General features: G+C 60.8%; 1 protein-coding gene across 4 annotated transcripts in view; it reads left to right on the plus strand.

The window, feature by feature from the left end:
* USP20 (ubiquitin specific peptidase 20) overlaps window positions 1-16718 on the plus strand; it is a 44301-nt gene extending 27583 nt beyond the window's left edge. For 2 of the 4 annotated variants that reach the window (XM_043565564.1, XM_043565563.1), the window contains exons 11-26: window positions 534-981; window positions 1345-1485; window positions 1739-1893; window positions 2147-2313; window positions 2928-3022; window positions 9208-9241; window positions 9434-9479; window positions 10245-10425; window positions 10503-10629; window positions 11056-11225; window positions 11307-11388; window positions 12344-12452; window positions 13323-13425; window positions 14708-14779; window positions 15167-15343; window positions 15486-16718. In XM_043565564.1, coding sequence (XP_043421499.1) covers window positions 534-981; window positions 1345-1485; window positions 1739-1893; window positions 2147-2313; window positions 2928-3022; window positions 9208-9241; window positions 9434-9479; window positions 10245-10425; window positions 10503-10629; window positions 11056-11225; window positions 11307-11388; window positions 12344-12452; window positions 13323-13425; window positions 14708-14779; window positions 15167-15327 — 2091 coding nt within the window. In that variant the 3' untranslated portion in view covers window positions 15328-15343; window positions 15486-16718. The remainder of the gene's footprint in view (window positions 1-533; window positions 982-1344; window positions 1486-1738; window positions 1894-2146; window positions 2314-2927; window positions 3023-9207; window positions 9242-9433; window positions 9480-10244; window positions 10426-10502; window positions 10630-11055; window positions 11226-11306; window positions 11389-12343; window positions 12453-13322; window positions 13426-14707; window positions 14780-15166; window positions 15344-15485) is intronic. The other 2 variants (XM_043565565.1, XM_043565566.1) reach the window with 1 other exon arrangement.
* Window positions 16719-20327: the final 3609 nt, after the last annotated feature.

A 20327-nucleotide genomic window follows, 5' to 3' on the forward strand; every position in this document is an offset into this window, starting at 1 on the left:
GGCATGGGAGCTGGCAGAAAGGCTGGGAGGGCAGGGGGAAACCAGAGGAAGGGTAGAGGATGCGGGCGGCCGGGCCTGCTGGCCGTCATCACCCCCACCCAAGTCGGCTGGGTCGTCACGTGCACACGCATCTTCTGTGTCACCTTCATCCTTCCTCAGTCTCCCTGCCCGCCCCAGGGGCCCCGCCTGCAGGCAGCAAGGTGACCTTCGGGGCCAAACGTGGCTCCTTCACCGTCCCACACTGAGGTAGAGGCCGGGCTGCAGGTGCTTATGGGCACGAGCTGGGGAGTCCCACGGCCCCAGTGGGGACCTCAGCTCTGCCACTTGACGGCTGTGTGACTGGGGAGGGGTGGCTCGGCCTCTCTGGCCCTGGCGCTCCTGGTAGAGCGGGGGTTGGGACGGAACCGCCACGGAGGCCCCCCCGTGAGGGCCGCTCGACGCGTCTGCACGGGGTACCGCCGGGACCCACGAGAGGGGCCTGCTGGTGTCCTCGGCCGCAGGGGCGGCCCCGTTGACGCGGCCGCTGCTTCCAGGACACCCAGGAGTTCCTGCGCTGCCTGATGGACCAGCTGCACGAGGAGCTCAAGGAGCCCGTGGTGGCGGCCGCGGCGGCACTGGCCGAGGCCCGGGACTCAGACTCGAGCGACACGGACGAGAAGCGCGAGGGCGACCGGAGCCCGTCCGAGGACGAGTTCCTGTCCTGTGACTCGAGCAGCGACCGGGGTGAGGGCGATGGGCAGGGCCGTGGCGGGGGCGGCTCGCAGGCCGAGGCGGAGCTGCTGACCCCCGACGAGGCGGGCCGCGCCATCTCCGAAAAGGAGCGCATGAAGGACCGCAAGTTCTCCCGGGGCCGGCAGCGCACCGGCTCGGAGCAAGTGGACGAGGACGCCGACGTGGACACGGCCATGGCCGCCCTCGACGACCAGCCCGCAGAGGCCCGGCCGCCGTCGCCGCGGTCCCCCAGCCCCCGCCGGACCCCAGGTGCCAGACAGCCGCCCGGGGCCCCCGGCCCGCTCTGCCCGGCACCTCCCGTGTGCCGGGCGCCGACGCGCACCGGCCCGCCGGCCCCTCCCAGCCCCTGGGGTCCCGCCACCGGAGCCTCGGGTCAGGGGTCGGCCACGTGGCAGGTGCGGACCCGCTCAGCCGGCCCCGCGCCCCGGCTGGAGACCGGAGCGAGGACGGGCATTCTGTGGGTTTGGTGGCGGCCGGGGTGGGCACGGGCCGGAGGAGGCGTGGCCGGCTCCCGCCTCGGTCCCTAGGAGGCGCTGGCGGGTCCTCTTCCTGAGCCGGCCCCGCAGCCGGCGTGGCTGCCTCGGCCCAGCACGGCCCCCTCTCTGCCCCCAGAGCCGGACAACGAGGCCCACATGCGCAGCGCCTCCCGCCCCTGCAGCCCCGTGCGCCACCACGAGGGCCACGCCAAGCTGGCCAGCAGCCCCCCGCGGGCGAGCCCCGTGAGGATGGGGCCGTCGTACGTGCTCAAGAAAGGTGGGCGGGGTCGGGCGGGGTGGGGCGGCAGGGCGGCCGGGCGCGCGGGTCGTGCCGTGGCTGCCCCCGGGAGCAGCAGCGTCTCCGAGCCCTCCTAACGCCACCGGGTGCGAGCGGGGGCGCCCCTTCTCACTGACCGTGACCGAGGCGCTGGGAGGTGAACCGTGAGCCCCAGCACGTGACGCCCGTAGGACCCCCCCCCCCCCCAGGTCCCGGCCAAGCCAGCCCCAGCACCGCCCCTTGCCCCAGACAGGCCGGGGGGGGCTGGGCCTAGTCCCGTGCTGTGCCCCAGCCCAGGTCCTGAGTGCCGGCAGCCGGAGGCGGAAGGAGCAGCACTACCGCAGCGTGATCTCCGACATCTTCGACGGCTCCATCCTCAGCCTCGTGCAGTGTCTCACCTGTGACCGTGTGAGTGCCCTGGGGTGGGACGAGTGACGCGCCGGCCTTCGGTGCCCCGGCGCTCCTCCCCCAGGTTGGGGGCTCCGCCTGGTGCCCCCTGCCTTTCTGTAGGGGAGGGCCCCGGTCGCCAGACTAGGGGGCAGACCCTCCGCCCTACACCTGCCATCTGCTGGTGACTGGGGTTCGGGGTACCGATTCGGCTTGTTCTGGGCAGGACGGGACCCTAGAAGCTGGAAACCCAAGCTGACCTTCGACCCCACAGGTGTCCACCACGGTAGAGACGTTCCAGGACCTGTCGCTGCCCATTCCTGGCAAGGAGGACCTGGCCAAGCTGCACATCTACCAGAACGTGCCAGCCAAGCCGGGCGCCTGCGGGGACAGCTACGCCGCCCAGGGCTGGCTCGCCTTCATCGTGGAGTATATCCGGAGGTACCCCAGCCTTCCCGCCTGCTGGAGACACGACACTGCCCTGGCTCTGGAAGGCGGCAGGCCGTACTCGGCAAAGTTCAGGCAGCGACAGGGCCAAGGGCAGAGTCCCGAAGGGCCCCTGAAGCTGGAGGATGTGCAGGTGTTGGCTGAGTGGGGCGGGGGCTTCCTCAGCCACGAGGGAATGGCCTGGGTTGGGTGGGCCCATGGATCTGAAGGCGGGTAATGACAGGGGAGTCACCAGGTGACGGCGAGAAAGGAGGGCGGCAGCTGGAGAGCGGGCCTGAGCCTGCAGGGAGAGCGGTGGGCAGCTTTCCGGAGCCCCTGCTGTGTGCTGCCAAGCCCGCTTTATACCCGCCTGATGTCAGGAGCCCGTCTCTGCCCAGAGGACAGGCCAGTGGGATCAGGGCCCCTTCACACGTGAAAAGACAAAGCTCAGGGAGAAGTGATGTCATTCTCCCAAGGACCCTGGGTTGCCGGCCGGCGCTCCCAAGCGTTGGGACCTCTACCCCGTTCTACCCACCGGGCCAAGGTGCCTCCCGGGGCCCAAAGCCGCCAGGTCTCAGTCTTGCCCAGGCCCTGGTTGCACCCCTGCCACCCCTTTTCTGTCTCCGTAGGTTTGTGGTATCCTGTACCCCCAGCTGGTTTTGGGGGCCGGTCGTCACCCTGGAAGACTGCCTTGCTGCCTTCTTCGCTGCTGATGAGCTGAAGGGTGAGTGGACCGGGCTGGCTGGGTCGGCATACGGCTGGTTTCTGGTTTCTGGAACTCACTGTCAGTTATCGCCCCCCTCCCCGCCCCCCCCCCCCCACCTGCCAGGCTGGGCCTGCGACTGCGTGTTCTCCCAGCCCTACCACCTGGTGGCCCTTAGGGCTTCACCTGGTTTTCTTTTGTTTAACAGTTTGGTGCACAAAAATGATATTGTGCTTTTAGTCTTGCATTTCCTCGGTTATCGATGAGCTTGGACAGTTTCTATAAGCGTATTGACTGTTGGTATTTCATGTTTTAAAATGTCCTCTTCCTGACTTTTCCCATTTTTCTGTTGAGTGCTTGGCATCTTACCTTTGGGAAAGCTCTTTTTCTTAAAAAGAAACAAACAAACAAACAAACAAACAAACACAACCCCCCCCCCCACAAGACTTAGTTGTGGTAAAATACACATAACATAAAATTTACCATCTTAACCATTTTTTTTAATTGTATTAAAATTTTTTGAGTTCATTTATTTATTTTTGAGAGAGACAGAGAGAGAGAGAGAGAGCATGAGCTGGGGAGGGACAAAGAGGGACAGAGACACAGAATCCGAAGCAGGCTGCAGGCTCTGAGCTGTCGGCACAGAGCCCGCCACGGGGCTCGAACCCACAAGCCGCGAGACCATGACATGAGCCCAAGTCAGTCGCTTCACCGATCCAGGCGCCCCCTGCCCATCTTAACCATTTTTAAGTGTACTGTTCAGTAGCGTTCCCTGTATTCATATTATCACGCAGTCAATCTCTAGAACCTTCTCATCCTGCAAGGCGGAAACTCCACCCCTTAAACGGCAACCCTCTCTTCTCCCGTCCCACAGCCCTGGCACTGATCATTCTACCTTCTGTCTCCATCATCTAAGTCAGATCATATGGTATTTGTCTTCCTGTGACGGGCTCCTCATCCGTGTCGTGGCAGGTGGCAGAACCCCCCCCCCCCTTTCTGGAGCGGAATAGTACTCTTGATAGATGACGTCCCCTGTTCCTCTCGCGGTGGACACGTGGGCTTCACTTCTGCCGCTTGGCTGTCGTGAACAATGCTGCAGTGAACCGGGATGCGTACCTGTCCCTTCTAGACCGATTTCATTTCCTTTGGATAAATACCCAGACGTGGGATTGCTGGATCATAGGGTAGTCCTATTTAACTTTTTGAGGAACCTCCACACTGTTTTCCGCGACGGCCGTGCCAACTTCTGTTCCCACTGGCGGTGTGCGCGAGGGATCCCCCTTCCCCACGTCCTTGCCGACACTTTGTATCTCATTTTGCAAAATCTCCTTTTGAGGAGAGCCCTTCTGACAGGTGTGAGGTGACACCTCATCGCGGGGTCGATTCGCGTTTCCCTGGGGATGAGTGATGTTGAGCAGCTTTCCGTGTCCCTGCCGGCCAGCTGTTTGTCGTCTTTGGAGAAATGTCTGTTCAGGTCCTCTGCCAGCTTTTAAACAGATTATCTGGGTTTTGATTTTGTGTTGTTTTGTTGTCTCCTATTTGTATGAATTCCTTACGTACTTTGGATATTAACCCCTTATCCGATACATGTTTTCTCCCGTTCTGTAGGTTGCTTCTTTACTCTGCAAATTGTTTCTTGTGTTGCCAGAGCTTTTGAGTTTGATATCGGCCCGCTTGTTTATTTTTGCTTTTGTGGCTTGTGCTTTTGGTGTCCTATCCAAAAAGTCATTGCCAAGGGCAGCGTCCGGGAGCGTTTCCCCTATGTTTTCTTCTAGGAGTTTTGTGGTTTCGGGTCTTTTTTTTTTTTTTTTTTTTTAATGCTTATTTATTTTTGAGACAGAGCATGAGTGGGGGAGGGGCAGAGAGAGAGGGAGACACAGAATCGGAAACAGGCTCCAGGCTCTGAGCCATCAGCCCAGAGCCCGACGCGGGGCTCGAACTCACGGACCGCGAGATCGTGACCCGAGCCGAAGTCGGACGCTCAACCGACTGAGCCCCCCAGGCGTCCCTTCAGATCTTGTATTTCCGTCTTTAATCCATTTTAGGATAATTTCTGTGAGCGGTATGAGATACGGGTCCAGTTTCCTTCTTCTGTCACAGGGGTGAATATCCAGTTTCCCCAGCACCATTTACTGAAATGACTGTCTTTCCCCCGTCAAGTATTCTTGGCTCCCTTCTCAGACAGCAGTTGCCCGTATATGCATGGGTTTATTTCTGGGTCCTCAATTCTGTTCATGGGCCTGTGCCATACTGTTCTGACCACCGTAGCTTCGCAGTGTAGTTTGAAATCGGGACTCGGGACGCCTCCACCGCTGTTCTTGCTCAAGACTGTTTTGGCCGTTTGGGATTTTTTTTATAATTCTATGTGAATTTTAGGGTGTTTTGTTTCTATTTCTGTGAAAAAGGTCACTGGGATTGTGACAGGGATTGCATCGAATCTATAGATGGCTTTGGGTAGGGCGGACATTTTGACAATATCTAGTATTCTGATCCGTGGATTTGTTCATTTATTCTCATGTATTGGGTCACCGTGTGGGAACAACTCAGTCTCCTGTCACTCTTACTGCCTTCCCGACGCCAGATGCGTGGTGCTGCTCCCCTACCAAGCAGTTGTGTGACACCAGCTGGGTATTGAGAATTCGCCTCGGTTCTGACACTGGAGACGGCATCACCCCCCACAGGTTAAGGGTTCAGTCCTACGAGACCTCCCCTCCCCAACTTCAGAAGCCAGTCACGGGTCCTGGTTGTCACTTGTGTTTTTGACTGGCTGTAGCTCGAAGGTTCCAACCCTTTCTCCTTGGGCTTGATTAATTTGCTAGAGCCATTACTTGCTGGATTACTGGTTTATCGTGAAAGGACGTAGCTCAGGGGCACCCTGGTGGCTCAGTCGGCTGAGCGTCCGACTTCGGCTCAGGTCATGATCTCACAGTTCAGAGTTCGAGCCCCGCGTCGCGCTCTGTGCTGACAGCTCGGAGCCTGGAGCCTGCTTGGGATTCTGTGTCTCCCTCTCTCTCTCTGCCCCTCCCCCACTCGCACTCTGTCTCTCTCTCTCTCTCTCAAAAATAAATAAATGTTAAAAAAACATATTTAGGGGCGCCTGGGTGGCGCAGTCGGTTGAGCGTCCGACTTCAGCCAGGTCACGATCTCGCGGTCCGTGAGTTCGAGCCCCGCGTCAGGCTCTGGGCTGAGGCCTCGGAGCCTGGAGCCTGTTTCCGATTCTGTGTCTCCCTCTCCCTCTGCCCCTCCTCCGTTCATGCTCTGTCTCTCTCTGTCCCAAAAACAAATAAACGTTGAAAAAACAAAAAACAAAAAACATATTTAACTCAGGAACAGCCAGACGGCAGAGCTGCACAGGGCAGGGTATGTGGGAAGGGGCAGAACTTCCTTGACCTCTGAGCTCGCTACTTTCCCTCGTCTCCACACGTCCACCAACTTGGAACGTGGCCAAACGCCATGCCATTGGGATTTTTATGGAGGCTTCCTCACGTAGGCATGATCGGTCGTAAACTCCATTTCCAGCCCCTCTCTCTGTAGGACACAGGTGGGGCTGAAAATTCCAAGCTTTTTTTTTTTTTTTTTAACTTTTTAACGTTTATTTATTTTTGAGAGACAGAGACAGAGCATCTGGAGGGGAGGGGCAAAGAGAGAGGGGAGGAGCAAAAAGGGGAGGGGCAAAGAGAGAGGGAGACACAGAATCCGAAGCAGGCTCCAGGCTCCGAGCTGTCAGCACAGAGCCCAGCGCAGGGCTCGAACCCACGGACCGCGAGATCGTGACCCGAGCCGAGGTCGGACGCTCAACCGACTGAGCCGCCCAGGCGCCCCTGAAAATTCCAAACTTCTGATCACGGCTCCGTCTTTCTGGCGACCAGCCCCAATCCCAGAGCCATCCAGAGCCACCTTGTGGGGACAAAAGTCACCGCCATCACCTAGGAAATTCCAAGGGACCTTTAGGAGCCTGCCAGGAAGTGGGGTTAAAGGTCAAAGGCCAAATATCAGATGATGCTTCTAGTGCTCTTACCACTTAGGAAACTAGAAGGACCTTAGGGAGTGTGAGCCGGGAACCTGGGGCAGAGACCAACAGCTGTATTTTCCACGGTCTCACGGCCATCTTTGTCCGTGTCTCTCATCGATGACATGTGGTTTCTGCGTACAGATCTTTCACCTCCCTGGTTAAACGTATTCCTGTGTGTCTTATCATCCTCGACCCGATTGTAAATGGGTTTGTTTTCTTGGTTTCTCATTCAGATATTTCACTGCCAGTGCACAGGAATGCCGCTGGTTTTTACATGTTGAGTTTGTGCTCTGAGTCTTTACTGAATTCGTCTGTCAGCGCTAACAGCTTTTTGGGGGGAGTCTTCAGGGTTCCCATGTGTAGGATCGCGTCATCCGCATACAGACAGCCTGAGCTCCTTACCTCCTCTTCTCCTTTTTGGACGTCTTTTATTTCTTTTTCTTGCCTAATTGCTCTGGCTAGAATAGGCCTGGTGAGAGTGAGCGCCTTTGTTTTGGTCCTGATTTTGAAGGAAAAGCTGCTAGCTTTTCACCATTGAGGATGACCTTGGCCGTGGGCCTGTCTTAGGTGGCCTCCGGTATGTTGAGGCGTGTTCCCTCTACACCTAACCTACTGAGACCTTTTATCGTGAGAGGGTGTTGAAATTCATCAAATGCTTTTCCTGTCCGGGTTGAGAGGATCATACGATTTTACCCTTTATCCTATGAACGTAGAGTATCCCGTGTATTGATTTGTGTGTGTGATAAACCATACTTGCCTCCCAGGGTTAAATTCCCTTTGATCACGGTGTGTGAGCCTTTCAATATGATGCTGAATTCGGTTTGCTAGAATCTCTTTTGACGATTTCCCCGTCAACATTCATCAGGGATACCGGCCCATTGTTTTCTTTTCCTTTAGTGTCCTTATCTAACTTTGGTACCAGGGTGCTGCTGGCCTCATAAAATGAGTCTGAGAGTGCTCCCTCCTCAGCTTTTTGGAAGTGTTTGAAAAGGATTGGTGTTAATTCTTTTTTTTTTGAATGTTTGGTAGAATTCACCGGCAAACCATGTGGTCCTGGACTTTTGTTGGTTGGGAAGTTTTTACTTTTTACTACTATTGCAAGGTGGAAAGAACACTGCTCTGATCTCCTTATTACTGGTCTGGTCAGATTTTCTCTTTCTTCGTGATTCAGTCTTGGTTGTATATCTCTAGAAATGTGTCCATTTCTTCGGGGTTATCCAATTTGGGGTACAGCGAATTGGACACAGTGCCTCACATGATCCTTTGTGTTTCTGTGGTGTCTCTTGTAAGAGCCCCCCTCCATTTGTGATTTGCTTGCATCCTCTCTCTCTCTGCTTTTGCTAATCTAGCTAAAAGCGTTTTCAATTTGCTCTTTTCTGAAAACCGACTCTTAGTTTCCCTGATCTTTTTTTTTTTTCTATTGTTTTTTTTCTCGTCTCTGTTTATTTACGCTCTCATCTCTGCTGTTTCCTCCCCTCTGCCAAGTTTGGCCTTAGTTTATTTTTCATTTTCTCTCTCATCGAAAAAGGTTGTTTGAGATCTGTGTTTGGAAAAGATCTGGATACCGTATCCGTCTTCCCAGATTTGTTCCAAGTTTGCTCTGTGGCCCAACAAAGGATCGGTCCTGGAGAATGTGCCGTGCACACTTGAGAACGTGTATTCTGGTGCCGTTGGGTAGAACGTTCTGTCTGTGTCTGTGAGGTCCACTTGGTCTGTAGTCCTTCAGGTCTCTGGTTCCCTTATTAATTTTCTGCCTGGACGATCTGCCCAGCGTTGAAAGTGGGGTGTTAAAGTCCCAACTGTTACCGTATTGCTGACTCTTTCTGCCTTTAGTTGTGTTAATATTCGCTTCCCGTATTTAGGTCCTGGGGGGTTGGATGCGTACGTTTACAATAGTTACCTCTTCTTGTTGAATTACCCCTTTATCACCACATGGTGACTCTCTTCGTCTCTCCTGACAGATTTGGACCGAAAGTCCGTGTTATCTGATACCAATATGGCCACCTCTGCTCTCTTGGTTTCCATTTGCAGGGAATGTCTCCTTCCATCCCTCTCTCCCAGCCTGTGTGCCCTTAACACTGAAGTGAGTCTCTTGCAGGCAGCCTGTCGGGTTGTGTGTCGTCAGCATAAATGATCATGTCCGCTTCTGCCATTTCCTGTCCCCGCTAACCGTTGTCTGCATTTACTGCTCTAGGCGACAACATGTACAGCTGTGAACGGTGTAAAAAGTAAGTGTGTGTGTGTCCCGGGGCCTCTCCCCAGCTTCCCATTCCGACCCCTCCGTCCGTCTGTGTCCCGCGCACTTCCCCTGCTCGCCCGGGGGGTTTGACCCTGACCTCACAGACGTGCCCCTGTTGGGAGGGTGCCGCTCCACCCCCACACCCGGACACTCACCGCTTCTCGCCCGTTGTCCCTGCCAGGCTGCGGAACGGGGTGAAATACTGTAAGGTCCTGCGGCTGCCCGAGGTGAGTGGAGCAGCCCCCCCCCCCCGCCCCCGCCACTGCCTGTCACTGAGCATCCTTCCTCCCCCAAGAAGCCCGGGGCTGGGGAGAGTTGACCACTTCAGGGGGGAGTCCACTGCTTTGGCTGAGAGGCCTGCTGGGAGGGGTCTGGACAGCGACATGGGCCCTCCCTCAGCTCCTCCCGCACTGTGCCAGTCCCAGCGGGACTGGGGCCGGCGTGGGGCGGAGGGTGCCACCCCGGGGAAGGTGGGTGTGCGGGGAGGCCTCTCTGGGGGAGTCGGTCTGAGTGGGCCCTGAGCGCGGGGGCTGTGTGGGCCTCGTGGGGGTGAGGGGGTGGGCAAAGCTCCGAGGCAGGAACGGGCTCAGTGAAACCCGGAGCAGAGAGGAGCGGTGCCCGAGAGGCGGGAGCTCGGGGCCGTGCCGAGCAGGTTTGGGACGCCCGTCTCGGCAGCCGGTGCCGTCGGCGTGGCCCTGCCGTCACCCGTGCCTCTGCCCGTGCCTTGCGGCGAGCCAGCTCGGCTCCCACGCGGGGCTCTTCCCTTGTTCAGGCGGCTCGGTGGGTGTGACCCATCCACCCGCCTGGGCCTCTGGAAGGCTCTAGCCGCTAGGTTCCTTGTTTTCACCTGAATGGCAAGACCGGAGTGGACCGAACAGCGGGCTGGCGGGTGTCCCAGAGCCTAGCCTCGAGACCCTGCCTGGTTACCAGGGCTCGCAGGGCCCCAGCCAGCCCCGTCTGGAGGGACCGACACCTGCCCCCGGTCCCCGCAGATCCTGTGCATCCACCTGAAGCGCTTTCGGCACGAGGTCATGTATTCGTTCAAAATCAGCAGCCACGTCTCCTTCCCCCTCGAGGGACTTGACTTGCGTCCATTCCTTGCCAAGGAGTGCACGTCGCAGATCACCACTTACGACCTCCTCTCTGTCATCTGCCACCACGGCACAGCAGGCAGTGAGTCCGGCCACCCCTGCGCCTCCCTGTCCCCGTCCCCTAGGCCACCCGTGACCCGCCCGCCCCTCCCGCCGCAGGCGGCCACTACATCGCCTACTGCCAGAACGTCATCAACGGGCAATGGTACGAGTTCGATGACCAGTATGTCACCGAGGTCCACGAGACGGTGGTGCAGAACGCCGAGGCCTACGTCCTCTTCTACAGGTGGGGGCCCTGGGCGGGCCGCCGGGGTAGAGCTGGTGACCTGCGGGCCTGGGCGTCCCGCCCCCGGCCCCTGGGGCTTCCGTCAGGGTGGGTGGGGCCTGGAAGGGCTCTAGACTCGGGCAGCAAGGGTTTCAGTTTGGAAGAAAGAGCCCCGTGGCCACCGCGAGAAAGTGGGAAGCCCAAGAAGTTGAGTTTGGGTCTTCCGTGGTGGTCCCGTGGGAGGGGACGGTGGCCGGAACTCTGGCAGGGGTGGGGCTCAGGCAGGGGGAGTGGCGGTAGGTGGCCCCGAGCACGCCCCTGCCGGCTGTGGCTGGTGCCCCTGCGTGGAGTGAGCCCAGGCGCGGCTGCGCGCAATTCTCCTGCCCCGACCCCCTCCCACCTCTGCCCTACCCCACCCCGCCCACCCTCGCCTCACCCCTGCCCCAGGAAGAGCAGCGAGGAGGCTGTGCGGGAGCGGCAGCAGGTGGTATCCCTGGCCGCCACGCGGGAGCCCAGCCTGCTGCGGTTCTACGTGTCCCGGGAGTGGCTTAACAAGTTCAACACCTTCGCGGAGCCGGGGCCCATCACCAACCACACCTTCCTCTGCTCCCACGGAGGTGAGGGCGCCTTCTCTGCGGCGGGGGCGCGGGGCGGGCGGCCGAGCCCCCGGCTCCCCGTCCCTCTGCCTTCCTCCCCAGGCATCCCGCCCAACAAATACCACTACATCGACGACCTGGTAGTGATCCTGCCCCAGAACGTCTGGGAGCACCTCTACAACAGGTAGGTGCCGCGCCTGCCTCTACTGGGAGGGCAGCCTGCCCCCGTCCGGGCCCGGCACTCGGCGGGGCAGGGCAGGAGCTCGGGGAACGGACGCCACCGTGGGCCCCACGCCGCCCTCCACTCCGGGCAGAGCCGCACAGAAGCGGCTGCGGGGGCTTCCCTGGCACCCGAACTGCAGGGAAAAAGACACCGGTGGGCATCCAGCTGGATCCTTCCGGTCAGGAGGGACAAAACCGGCTCAAGCAAAAGCAAGCGTGTTGGACCCTGTCACGGATAGTCCTGGGAGCGCCGGCTTGGGGCAGGCCCGGCTCGGGGGGCCTCCAGGCCCAGGTGGCTCTGCGGACAGGTGGGCAGGACATGCCGTGCCCAGCACGTGCTCAGACGGGTCGGGACAGGCTTTGCCCCGGCCGCTGGCGGGTCAGGCACGGACTCTGCCCGGTGGCAGGAGGGTGGGCCAAGCCCCACGGGGAGATGTGTCCCCATATCCCGTGGAGCTCCACCCTCCTGCCCGCAGAGGGACAACCTTCTGCGTCCCTTTGGCATCGTCCCCGGGGTCTGGCCGGGTGGGCTCGTGGCCACAAGGGCTCCCGCCCAGCAGCCAAGAGAGGAAGCGAGAACGTTAATCCCTCCTTCAGCCATTAAACATCTGTTTGTGACACACCTGTGCCGGCGCAGGCCCCGTGCCGGGTGCCGTGGTCGTGCTGGCACACGGGTGCCCTTGCCAGACTGGCGAGGAAGACAGAAAAGCGAACGGGCTGTGCACAGGGCACCCAGGGTTGCGGCGTTGGGGAGCCTCCCCAGAGGAGGAGAAACCCACCGCGTGGAGGGCGGCCATGGCTCTCTGGCAAGTTCTGCTGCCTCCCCTACTGGAACCCGCCCCTCAGGGCTCACGTTCTCTCTCTTTCTCTCCCCCTCCCTCTCCGCTCCCCCCTCCTGGCCCTCCCTCCCGGTGCAGGTTTGGGGGCGGCCCTGCCGTGAACCACCTGTACGTGTGCTCCATCTGCCAGGTGGAGATAGAGGCCCTGGCCAAGCGCAGGCGGATTGAGATCGACACCTTCATTAAGGTGCGTGCGGGTGGGGGTGGGGCGCCTCTAGCCTCCGCTGGGGCCACGCGGGGATTTGGGGACTGAAGAGCCGCGTGCAGCCAGGCTCTATCTGGAAGACACGTTCTGTGGGGAGAACAGAGTGGCCAGAGGCCTGGCCAGACATTTAAGATTTTACCAGCAGGAGGGCGGGGCTCAGGAGGCTCAGGTCCATCTGCCGGGTGTGCTGGTAAGCCACGGGCACTGTGGCTTGGGGCTGGATGGTTCTTTGTCGTGGGGACTGGACTGCGGGTGATAGGACAGTTAGCATCCCTGGCCGCCTCCATGCCAGCCGCACAAAAATGACCTCCAGACACTGGCAGTGTCCCTTCCCCCTCCCACTGAGAACCATGGGTTCTACCAACTGACCCCGAAAGGGGTGTTAAGTGAAAAAAATCAGGTGGCAAAACAGGACCCAGGACGATGCCGTATAGGAAAGGGGCTTGTGCAGTGTGGTGCTGGGGCCCCGGGCACACCCCGGCCCCGGGGCTGTTCAGAACAGGCGACCGGGGGCCATCCATCATCCAGTAGCAGACGCGTAGGTGAAAGACGTTAAAGGACACTGCGCTCTGTGCCCACGAGAAAACGCGTCAGAATGGTTAACGAGGGAGCGAACGGCCGCAGTCCGTGAAGTGCGGGAGAACCGCATCTGCGTGCCTTCTCCCTTGGATCAAAGTCCTTGAAAAGAGATCGGGGTGGCGGGGCCGCGGGGGGATGTTCCTCTGAGCTTCTCTGGGGGCCCCGCGGTTTCTACCTGGAGGATCTGGTGTTTTCTGAGAGTCGAGGGTGCGGGTTGGCGGGGTGCTGGGACCATCCCGCTGACCCTCCCCTCTGCTCCCCCGGCCGGCCCAGCTCAACAAAGCCTTCCAGGCCGAGGAGTCCCCCAGCGTCATCTACTGCATCAGCATGCAGTGGTTCCGCGAGTGGGAAGCCTTTGTCAAGGGCAAGGACAATGGTGAGTGGAGCACTGGCCTGGCACTCCGCCCCCCCCCCCCCCGAGGGCCCTGGGGCTTCAGATCTGCGGGGAGGGCCCCAGGAGGCGGGAGAGGGGGTGCCTGGGGTGGTCGGTGGCTGCCCAGCAGGTTTAGGCCAGTGCCTGCCTCCTGGAGGAGCAGAGAGCACGGGTGTTATTCCAGCCTGGCACGCTGGGGTCGCTGTCCCCACCGGGCTAGCTAGCGGGGGCCAGACCACCCAGTGTCCCGGAGCCACGCCTTCTTGCTGTAGTGGGAGAGAAGCCGTCTGGCTCCGCCCCTTCCCTCCCCTTCTCTCCTGTTCTCCCATCCCTGCTGGTGCCCAGAGGAGGCTGTTCTTTCCTCCTGCCAGGCCCTTTCCTTTGAGGGTTCTCTTGCCCTAAATACTAGCTTTTAGTGGATAGATGGCTTCAAGCTCTTAGGAAAGACAGTGGACACAGTGTCCTCTGACCCCATGACTTACAGAGGCGGAGACAGGCCCCATCACAAGGCAGCTCCCAGAGCCCTCTGCAGTCCCCTGCAGTCAGAAACAGCCGAGCCTGAGCCCTGGCCTGCCTGCGGCCACCCTCACCACCCTCAAGCCCCACACTTGGGCTCCCAGACCGGGGCTTGGGGACCTGGCAGGGTCGGCAGAGCCAGTGGGTTCTGTGAACGGAACATTTGCCTTTCAGGGCATAAGCTCCAGCCAGGACTCCGGGAAAGGGGAGGGAGGGAGGGACCTCACCGCTGTCCAGCCCGTGCCAGGTGGCAAGGTCCCAGGGACACCCCGAGGCCTCCCTAGTGTTGGTGGAGGCAGTCGGGCTTGGCTCTGATGGAGAAACGGGCTCTGGAGCTACAGCCTTACCTCCGGCCCCAGCCTTATTCCTGCCAGCTCTTACCTGGGCTTTTACTTCCCCTGCTTCTGTGACGGCTCTCAGATCAGGTGGTCGAGGCTTCCGTGAGGTTTCGGGAAGGGTGCTCGGCGCGTGGCAGCTGCCGTCCACAGTGAGGGGTCTGAAACTAGCTCGTGGGTCCCTGAAGTCCCCCGTGCGGGCTCCAGGGATGCTACGAGTCCCTTCTGGCTCTCAGACTTCCACGCACGAGCACGCACCTGCCCCTGGAAGGACGTCACACTGACCCCCTGCGGCCCGGACAGCCTCTCGGGGGCCACAGGTGTTAGAGTGACACCTTGAGAATGGCTCTTACCTGTTGAGAGGCGGGGGCTGGGGTTTCTTCCCACCGCTGCAGAGGCCCGGAGGTGCTGAGCCTGAGCTGTTTCTGTTCCAGAGCCCCCCGGGCCCATTGACAACAGCAGGATCGCACAGGCCAGGGGAAGCGGCCACATTCAACTGAAGCAGGGTGAGTTTCGGCGGCTCCAGCCCTGGCCTTCTGGGCCAGCCGGGGTCCCCCCCATCCCCGCCCCCCAGCTGCCAGTCACAGTCTTCCCAGGAGCCCCTGCCGCTCACACCCATGCCCTGTGTCGGCCTCCACCTGCCCTTTGTGTGAACCCCATACCCCCAGAAATGGGGCGCAGAGATGCACCCTCTGGGGTCCTGAGAGCACAGACGTCCTGCTGGGGCATCCTGGATTTGCATTTCACCGCTTTGCACGGAAACGCATAGTTGCGCTCCCTTTCGGGGCCTGCACCTCCCGGAGCCCCCACTGCCGGAGACCATGGAGTCACCAAGGGAGTAAGGGGGCAGACGTGAGCCCGGCCCCGACCCGGTGCCCTCTTGGGCCCTGCAGGAGCTGACTATGGGCAGATTTCGGAGGAGACCTGGGTCTACCTGAACAACCTGTATGGCGGTGGCCCCGAGATCGCCATCCGACAGAGTGTGGCCCAGCTCCAGGACCCAGAGAGCTTACACGGGGAGCAGAAGATCGAAGCCGAGACCCGGGCCGTGTGACTTGGTGGGCCAGTCTGTAAGTCCCCTCCCTTTCCAGAGACCCTCTCGTGTCCCTGGCGTGTTGGAAGAGTGCGTCCCCGAACACACCTTCCGGGAGGCTGTTGGGAGAAACCCTCCCGTGGGCCCTGCCGGGCTGAGTGCCCCAAGTGTCCCCACAGGCCCCTGCCTTCGCCCTCCTCCCGGCAGAGGGCGCGTTTGTACCCTGAAGACGGGCCGGCCACTTTGGAAACCCAGATGTATAAAGAGGCAGAAAAGTTGTTTCGGTTCAAGCGAGTCGTGCCACAACCGGGAAACGCATCCACCGCAGGCTGTTCAAACGGCCGAGGCTCCGTGACGTTCGTTAACTTGGGTGTCCGTCCCCGTGTGCCACAAGCGTTGTGTCCCCAACCCGCCCTCCGCTAACTCGGGCCCAGCTTTTGTCCCTGGGGCTCGCAGTCAGGGACCGTGGCCGTCCAGCACCCGGACTCACAGCCCAGAGCTGGGGAGCAGGGTGCCGAGCACGCGAGGTCGGGGTGCGAGGGCCAGCTCCTCCCTAGGCCCCGCTTCGCCCGACTCCGTGGTCACAGACAGGCTCCGGAGTCCCACACTGCTGTCAGCGTTTCTCCTGCACACTAACGACTCTGGACTCACGCGCTCGGGATCCGGGGTGGGGGTAGGATTTGTCAGCAGAGATGGTTTCTGGAGGCGGCTCCGTCCCCGTGCTGCCCCATGGATTGGCTGGAGCTTGCCCCCACCGGGGAACCGGATGATGAGACAGAGGTCCCCCGCTGTCACTGTCTCTTGCTGCTCACGCGGCTTCCCTGGGGGCTGGCGCTAGAAAACACAAGCTACCCCTTTCTCCCCGCGCTGTTGCGCGCCCGTCGTGGAAGTATGTTCTGGATGCCGAGCGAGGCCACGGCTGGGGCGGTCGGGGTGAGCACGGGGGGGCCTGGGTCTTGCTTCCCGCGGCACTGAAGCCCCTGGACGAAGCAGCTGGGGCGGCTGCCCCGGGGCCAGAGGGAGTGGGGGATGAGGAAGGGGTCCTGGAACCGAAGCCCCCACACGCCGTGGCCTTCAGTCTCCGTAGAAGCAGATGTCGGTGAACTGCCAGGCCGTTCAGGCAGAGCCCCGAGGCTCTCGAAGCTGAAGCTCGCAGCTCGCTCCTGCCGTCTCTGCCTGGCTCCTTCCCCACCGAGGCAGCATGTGATCAAAGAACCAGCCGCTGTGGAATCCCTTGACCTTTGTCACAGTCTTCAGAGAGCCGCAGCGGCCACCACGCCTCAGAGCCGGGCGGCCGCACGTCACCCTGGCCGGGACGCACAGATTCCGCGCCAGGTTGTGAGCTCGCCCCAGGTCTGCGCGGCCTCGTTTGTGTCCAGAATGTCATAATAAATACGTATGCGTCCCCCACAGCCCACGCTGTTGTCTGTGCTTCCGCGGGGACGGTGGGGGGGGGTGCGGAGCCGGGGTGATCGGCGTCACCGATAGCTGTGCCAGCGGGGCCTCCGCGTGGCTCTGAACCTGTGTCTGGAAGCCGCAGGAGCGGAAGAGGAAGAGGAGTCTGCCTACACGTGCCGGCCTTTCCCGGCCCCAGAGAAGCAGGGGTGGGGGCAGGGGGGAGGCGGGGGGGCGGGTGTCGAGGCCCCGCATCCCACAGGCCGGTCCCCTCCTGGCGCCGCGCCCTGGCCACTCCGAGTAACCCCGCACCGAGCAGGGGCCGCCCTCCCTGGGCCAGGCAAGGCCGCTTCGCGGCCCCGGGGACCTTTCCCTCGGCACACGGCCGACATTGTGCCGGCGTCACTGCATCGCGGTGGCCGGTGTCCAGCCCCCTGACGTTTAGTGACGTTCGTGTTTTATTTGCCCCACGGTTTGGGGTGGTTTTGTTGCTACTCCCTGGGGTCTGGTGGGGAGAGAAGAATTGGCGGTTTTTATGTGTTAACTTGAAACACACATGCTCGTGAGATCCCCTCACACGTGAGTGTGCAGAAGCGTGTTCAGCGCCGAGAACGGTTCCTCGGCGTCACCATCACCGGTCCCCACGGACTGCTGTGGGTCCCTCCTGAGCACGCCTGCCACCTCGCCCCACCCCAGAGGTAGCCCCTGGCCTCCGTGGCCGCGTGCGTCTGTGTCTAAGCAGTATCTTTAGCTTTGCTCGCATCGGAACGTCGTCTAGACAGAATTCCCATGGTGCAGATTTCATGACTGGCTTTTCTTGCTTACCTTGGAGGATGAGAGTGAACCAGTTCTATTGATTCGGAGTTTTGGAGACAGTCACTGGACTACAGGAAGGTGGGGGAGAGATTGGGAGGTACCCCTGGGCCTGAAAATGCTTTACATCTTCCCTCGAAGCACCAGGCTTTGGGACGCTGGGCTGGTTCAGTCCGTTCAGCGTCCGTCTCTTGGCTTCGGCTCAGGTCATGATCTCACGGTTCGTGAGATTGTGCCCCGAGTTAGGCTCTGCGCTGACAGCGTGGAACCTGCTGTCTCCGCCTGTGGATTCTCTCTCTCTCTCCCTCTCTCTGCCCCTCCCCCGCTTGCACACAGGCACTCTCTGTCTCTCTCCAAATAATCTTAAAAAGAAACACCAGGTTTTAAGTGGCTCGGCCAAACTTAAAGGTGCTGGAATCGGAGACAAAAGAGGAGACCGTGGATGTTCACCCCACGGACTGCGGACTGGGTGGGGACGGGAAGCCCCCACGGGGCAGGGCAGCAGGGGAGGCCCCTTCCTGTCTTTCCCTCCTGCCAGCTCCCCCCTGTCGGGCTGCTTGCTCCCTTAGGCTGGGACTGGGCCTCACTCCAGCAGCACCTTTTAGAGGAGCCAGAGCCACGGCCCGGCCGGGGAGTGTGCGGACCTGCCGTCCCATCTGCCCATGCTTCTCACGAACCCACATTCGCAAACACAAGGGCAAGGCACAGTCACCCAGGAAGTGTGGCTTCCCACCTTCGTGTTTGTTGCAGTTCTGCACAAACAAGCCTGTGGGTCTTCCCCCACCTCATTTTGAGCCCCACAGAGCCTTGAGGGAAGCCAGTGGTGTTTTGGAATGGGCCCTCCCTCTGGCTGGTTTCCGTGAAGAGCGTCACTGCAGGGAAGGAGCAGGTGCGGGAGAAACGAACGCCCCCAGGGGGAGCTGTGGGAAGGGCAGTCCGAGCTGTGGACCAGGTGCCTTCCGGAAAGCTGTCCCAGGGGCCTGTTAGGATGCTGTCTCCAGCCCTTCCCAGGATCTGACCCCAGTGAGCAGCCTGGTGTCTGGTGAGTGGGAGCCGGCACAGGCTGGCCTGGGGGCAGTGAGAGGGTGTGCACGCTGCCGGGGGCGCCCAGCCCCCCCTCCCCCTGCACCAGGCAGGATGCTGCCCGGGATCCTTCCGGCCCCTGCTGCTTCCTTCCGGGGCCAAAGAGCTGATGAAGAGATCCCTGTGTTTTCTTCCACACCTTAAAAAATAAAAACAATGAGGGGCGCCTGAGTGGCTCCGTCGGTTAAGCGTCCGACTTCGGCTCAGGTCATGATCTCGCGGTCTGTGAGTTCGAGCCCCGCGTCGGGCTCTGTGCTGCCGGCTGGGAGCCTGGAGCCTGCTTCGGATTCTGTCTCCCCGCCCCCCCCCCGCCCCCCCCCCCCCCGCCTCCCGTGTCTCGGCCCCTCCCCTGCTCATGCTCTCTCAATAATAAATGTTTTTTAAAAATTAGAAAATACAATGAAATAGATAATAAATCAGGGCCTCATGGCTGTAAACAGCTCCCACACATCCAAGGTGGCTGCTGAGGGCGGCTTCACAGACTTCACACTTTAATCCCTGGTCTGAGAGGGTGCTGGCCACACGCTTACTGCCTCGGAGAAGAGCAGCAGAGGCCAGGGAGGGAAGGGGAGGCCTCCTCCAGCGGGGGACAGGACTTCCCCGCGGCTCAGGGCACAGGGACGTGCGTCCCAGGAAGCTAGGCTGGCCTCCCTTCTTCAGCCCCGGTTCAGAGCTGGATCTCCAGGCTGTCCCGTGGGGCGGACTCCAGGGATCTCTTTTGCTTTAATAAAAGAGAGAGAGAGAGAGAAAGAGAGAGAGAGAGAGAAAGAGAGAGAGAGACCCTCGAGCCCCCCTGGCTCAGCCCACCTCCATCGTATTGCCCGTTACCGGGTCCCCCGCCAGGGGGCGTCCTTCCCCTGACGCGCTGACCCTCCTCTCCCGCTAGGGGTCGCCCCCGCCTCTGCGGCCGCGCTGCCGGGCCTGGGTGCGGCCGGCGCCGGGGAGGCCGGGTGAGGTCCCCACCGGCCCGGAGAGGCCCGGCCCTGCCCCCGCAGACTCCCGGCCCCAGCGGGGCAGCCTGACCGACGGGTCCGCTGCCTCCTGAGTCAGGAGCTCCGGCTTTAAAGTCCAGTCACACCGGGGTTGGGGGAGGAGGCCAAGGCCCCAGGGAGGGCCGGCCTCTTATTGGTGGCCTCACCTCCCACCCCGCAGCCGCTTGGCGCCTGCGAGGCTGCCCCTGCTCACGCTCCGCATTGCTGTTTCCCTCCCTCCCGAGAATGTTCTCCGAACATGGCTCGGAGGAGCCTTAGGGCCTCAAGAGGTGTGGGCACAAACCGCTGTACCTCCCCTTCCCCGCAGAGCCTGGGGCCGGATTCTCTGCGCCGCCGGTAGGGACCCGGCCTCCCGCCGCGCACATCCTGTGCGTGCAGGCCTGGACCTCCACCCTGCGATGTCGCACGCCATCTGCGGCCCCACAGAAGCCAAACTAGCCAGGGGGTGCGTCCGGGCACTTGCACTTGACACAGCAGAGCGTCAATGAACCAACGGCAAACTTGCCCCATTTTCCCAGCAGCCCCCCCCCCCCCCCACCATAGGATCCCTGAAAACCTGTAGCTTCAAGTGCATGAAAAACAAACTTCCTGCTCCTAAGGAGCCTCCCCAGATCCCTGGACTGAATCGACTTGAATCTCTCCTCACAATGTCCCCGACAGGCAGCTTTCCCCCCCCAGCGGGTGGGGGGATGGTCAGAGCGAGCCCGGCCCCAGTCTCGATGGCTGCCACGGCTACGT

This window comes from Prionailurus bengalensis, chromosome D4, assembly GCF_016509475.1.
Source record: "Prionailurus bengalensis isolate Pbe53 chromosome D4, Fcat_Pben_1.1_paternal_pri, whole genome shotgun sequence".
NCBI lineage: Eukaryota > Metazoa > Chordata > Mammalia > Carnivora > Felidae > Prionailurus > Prionailurus bengalensis.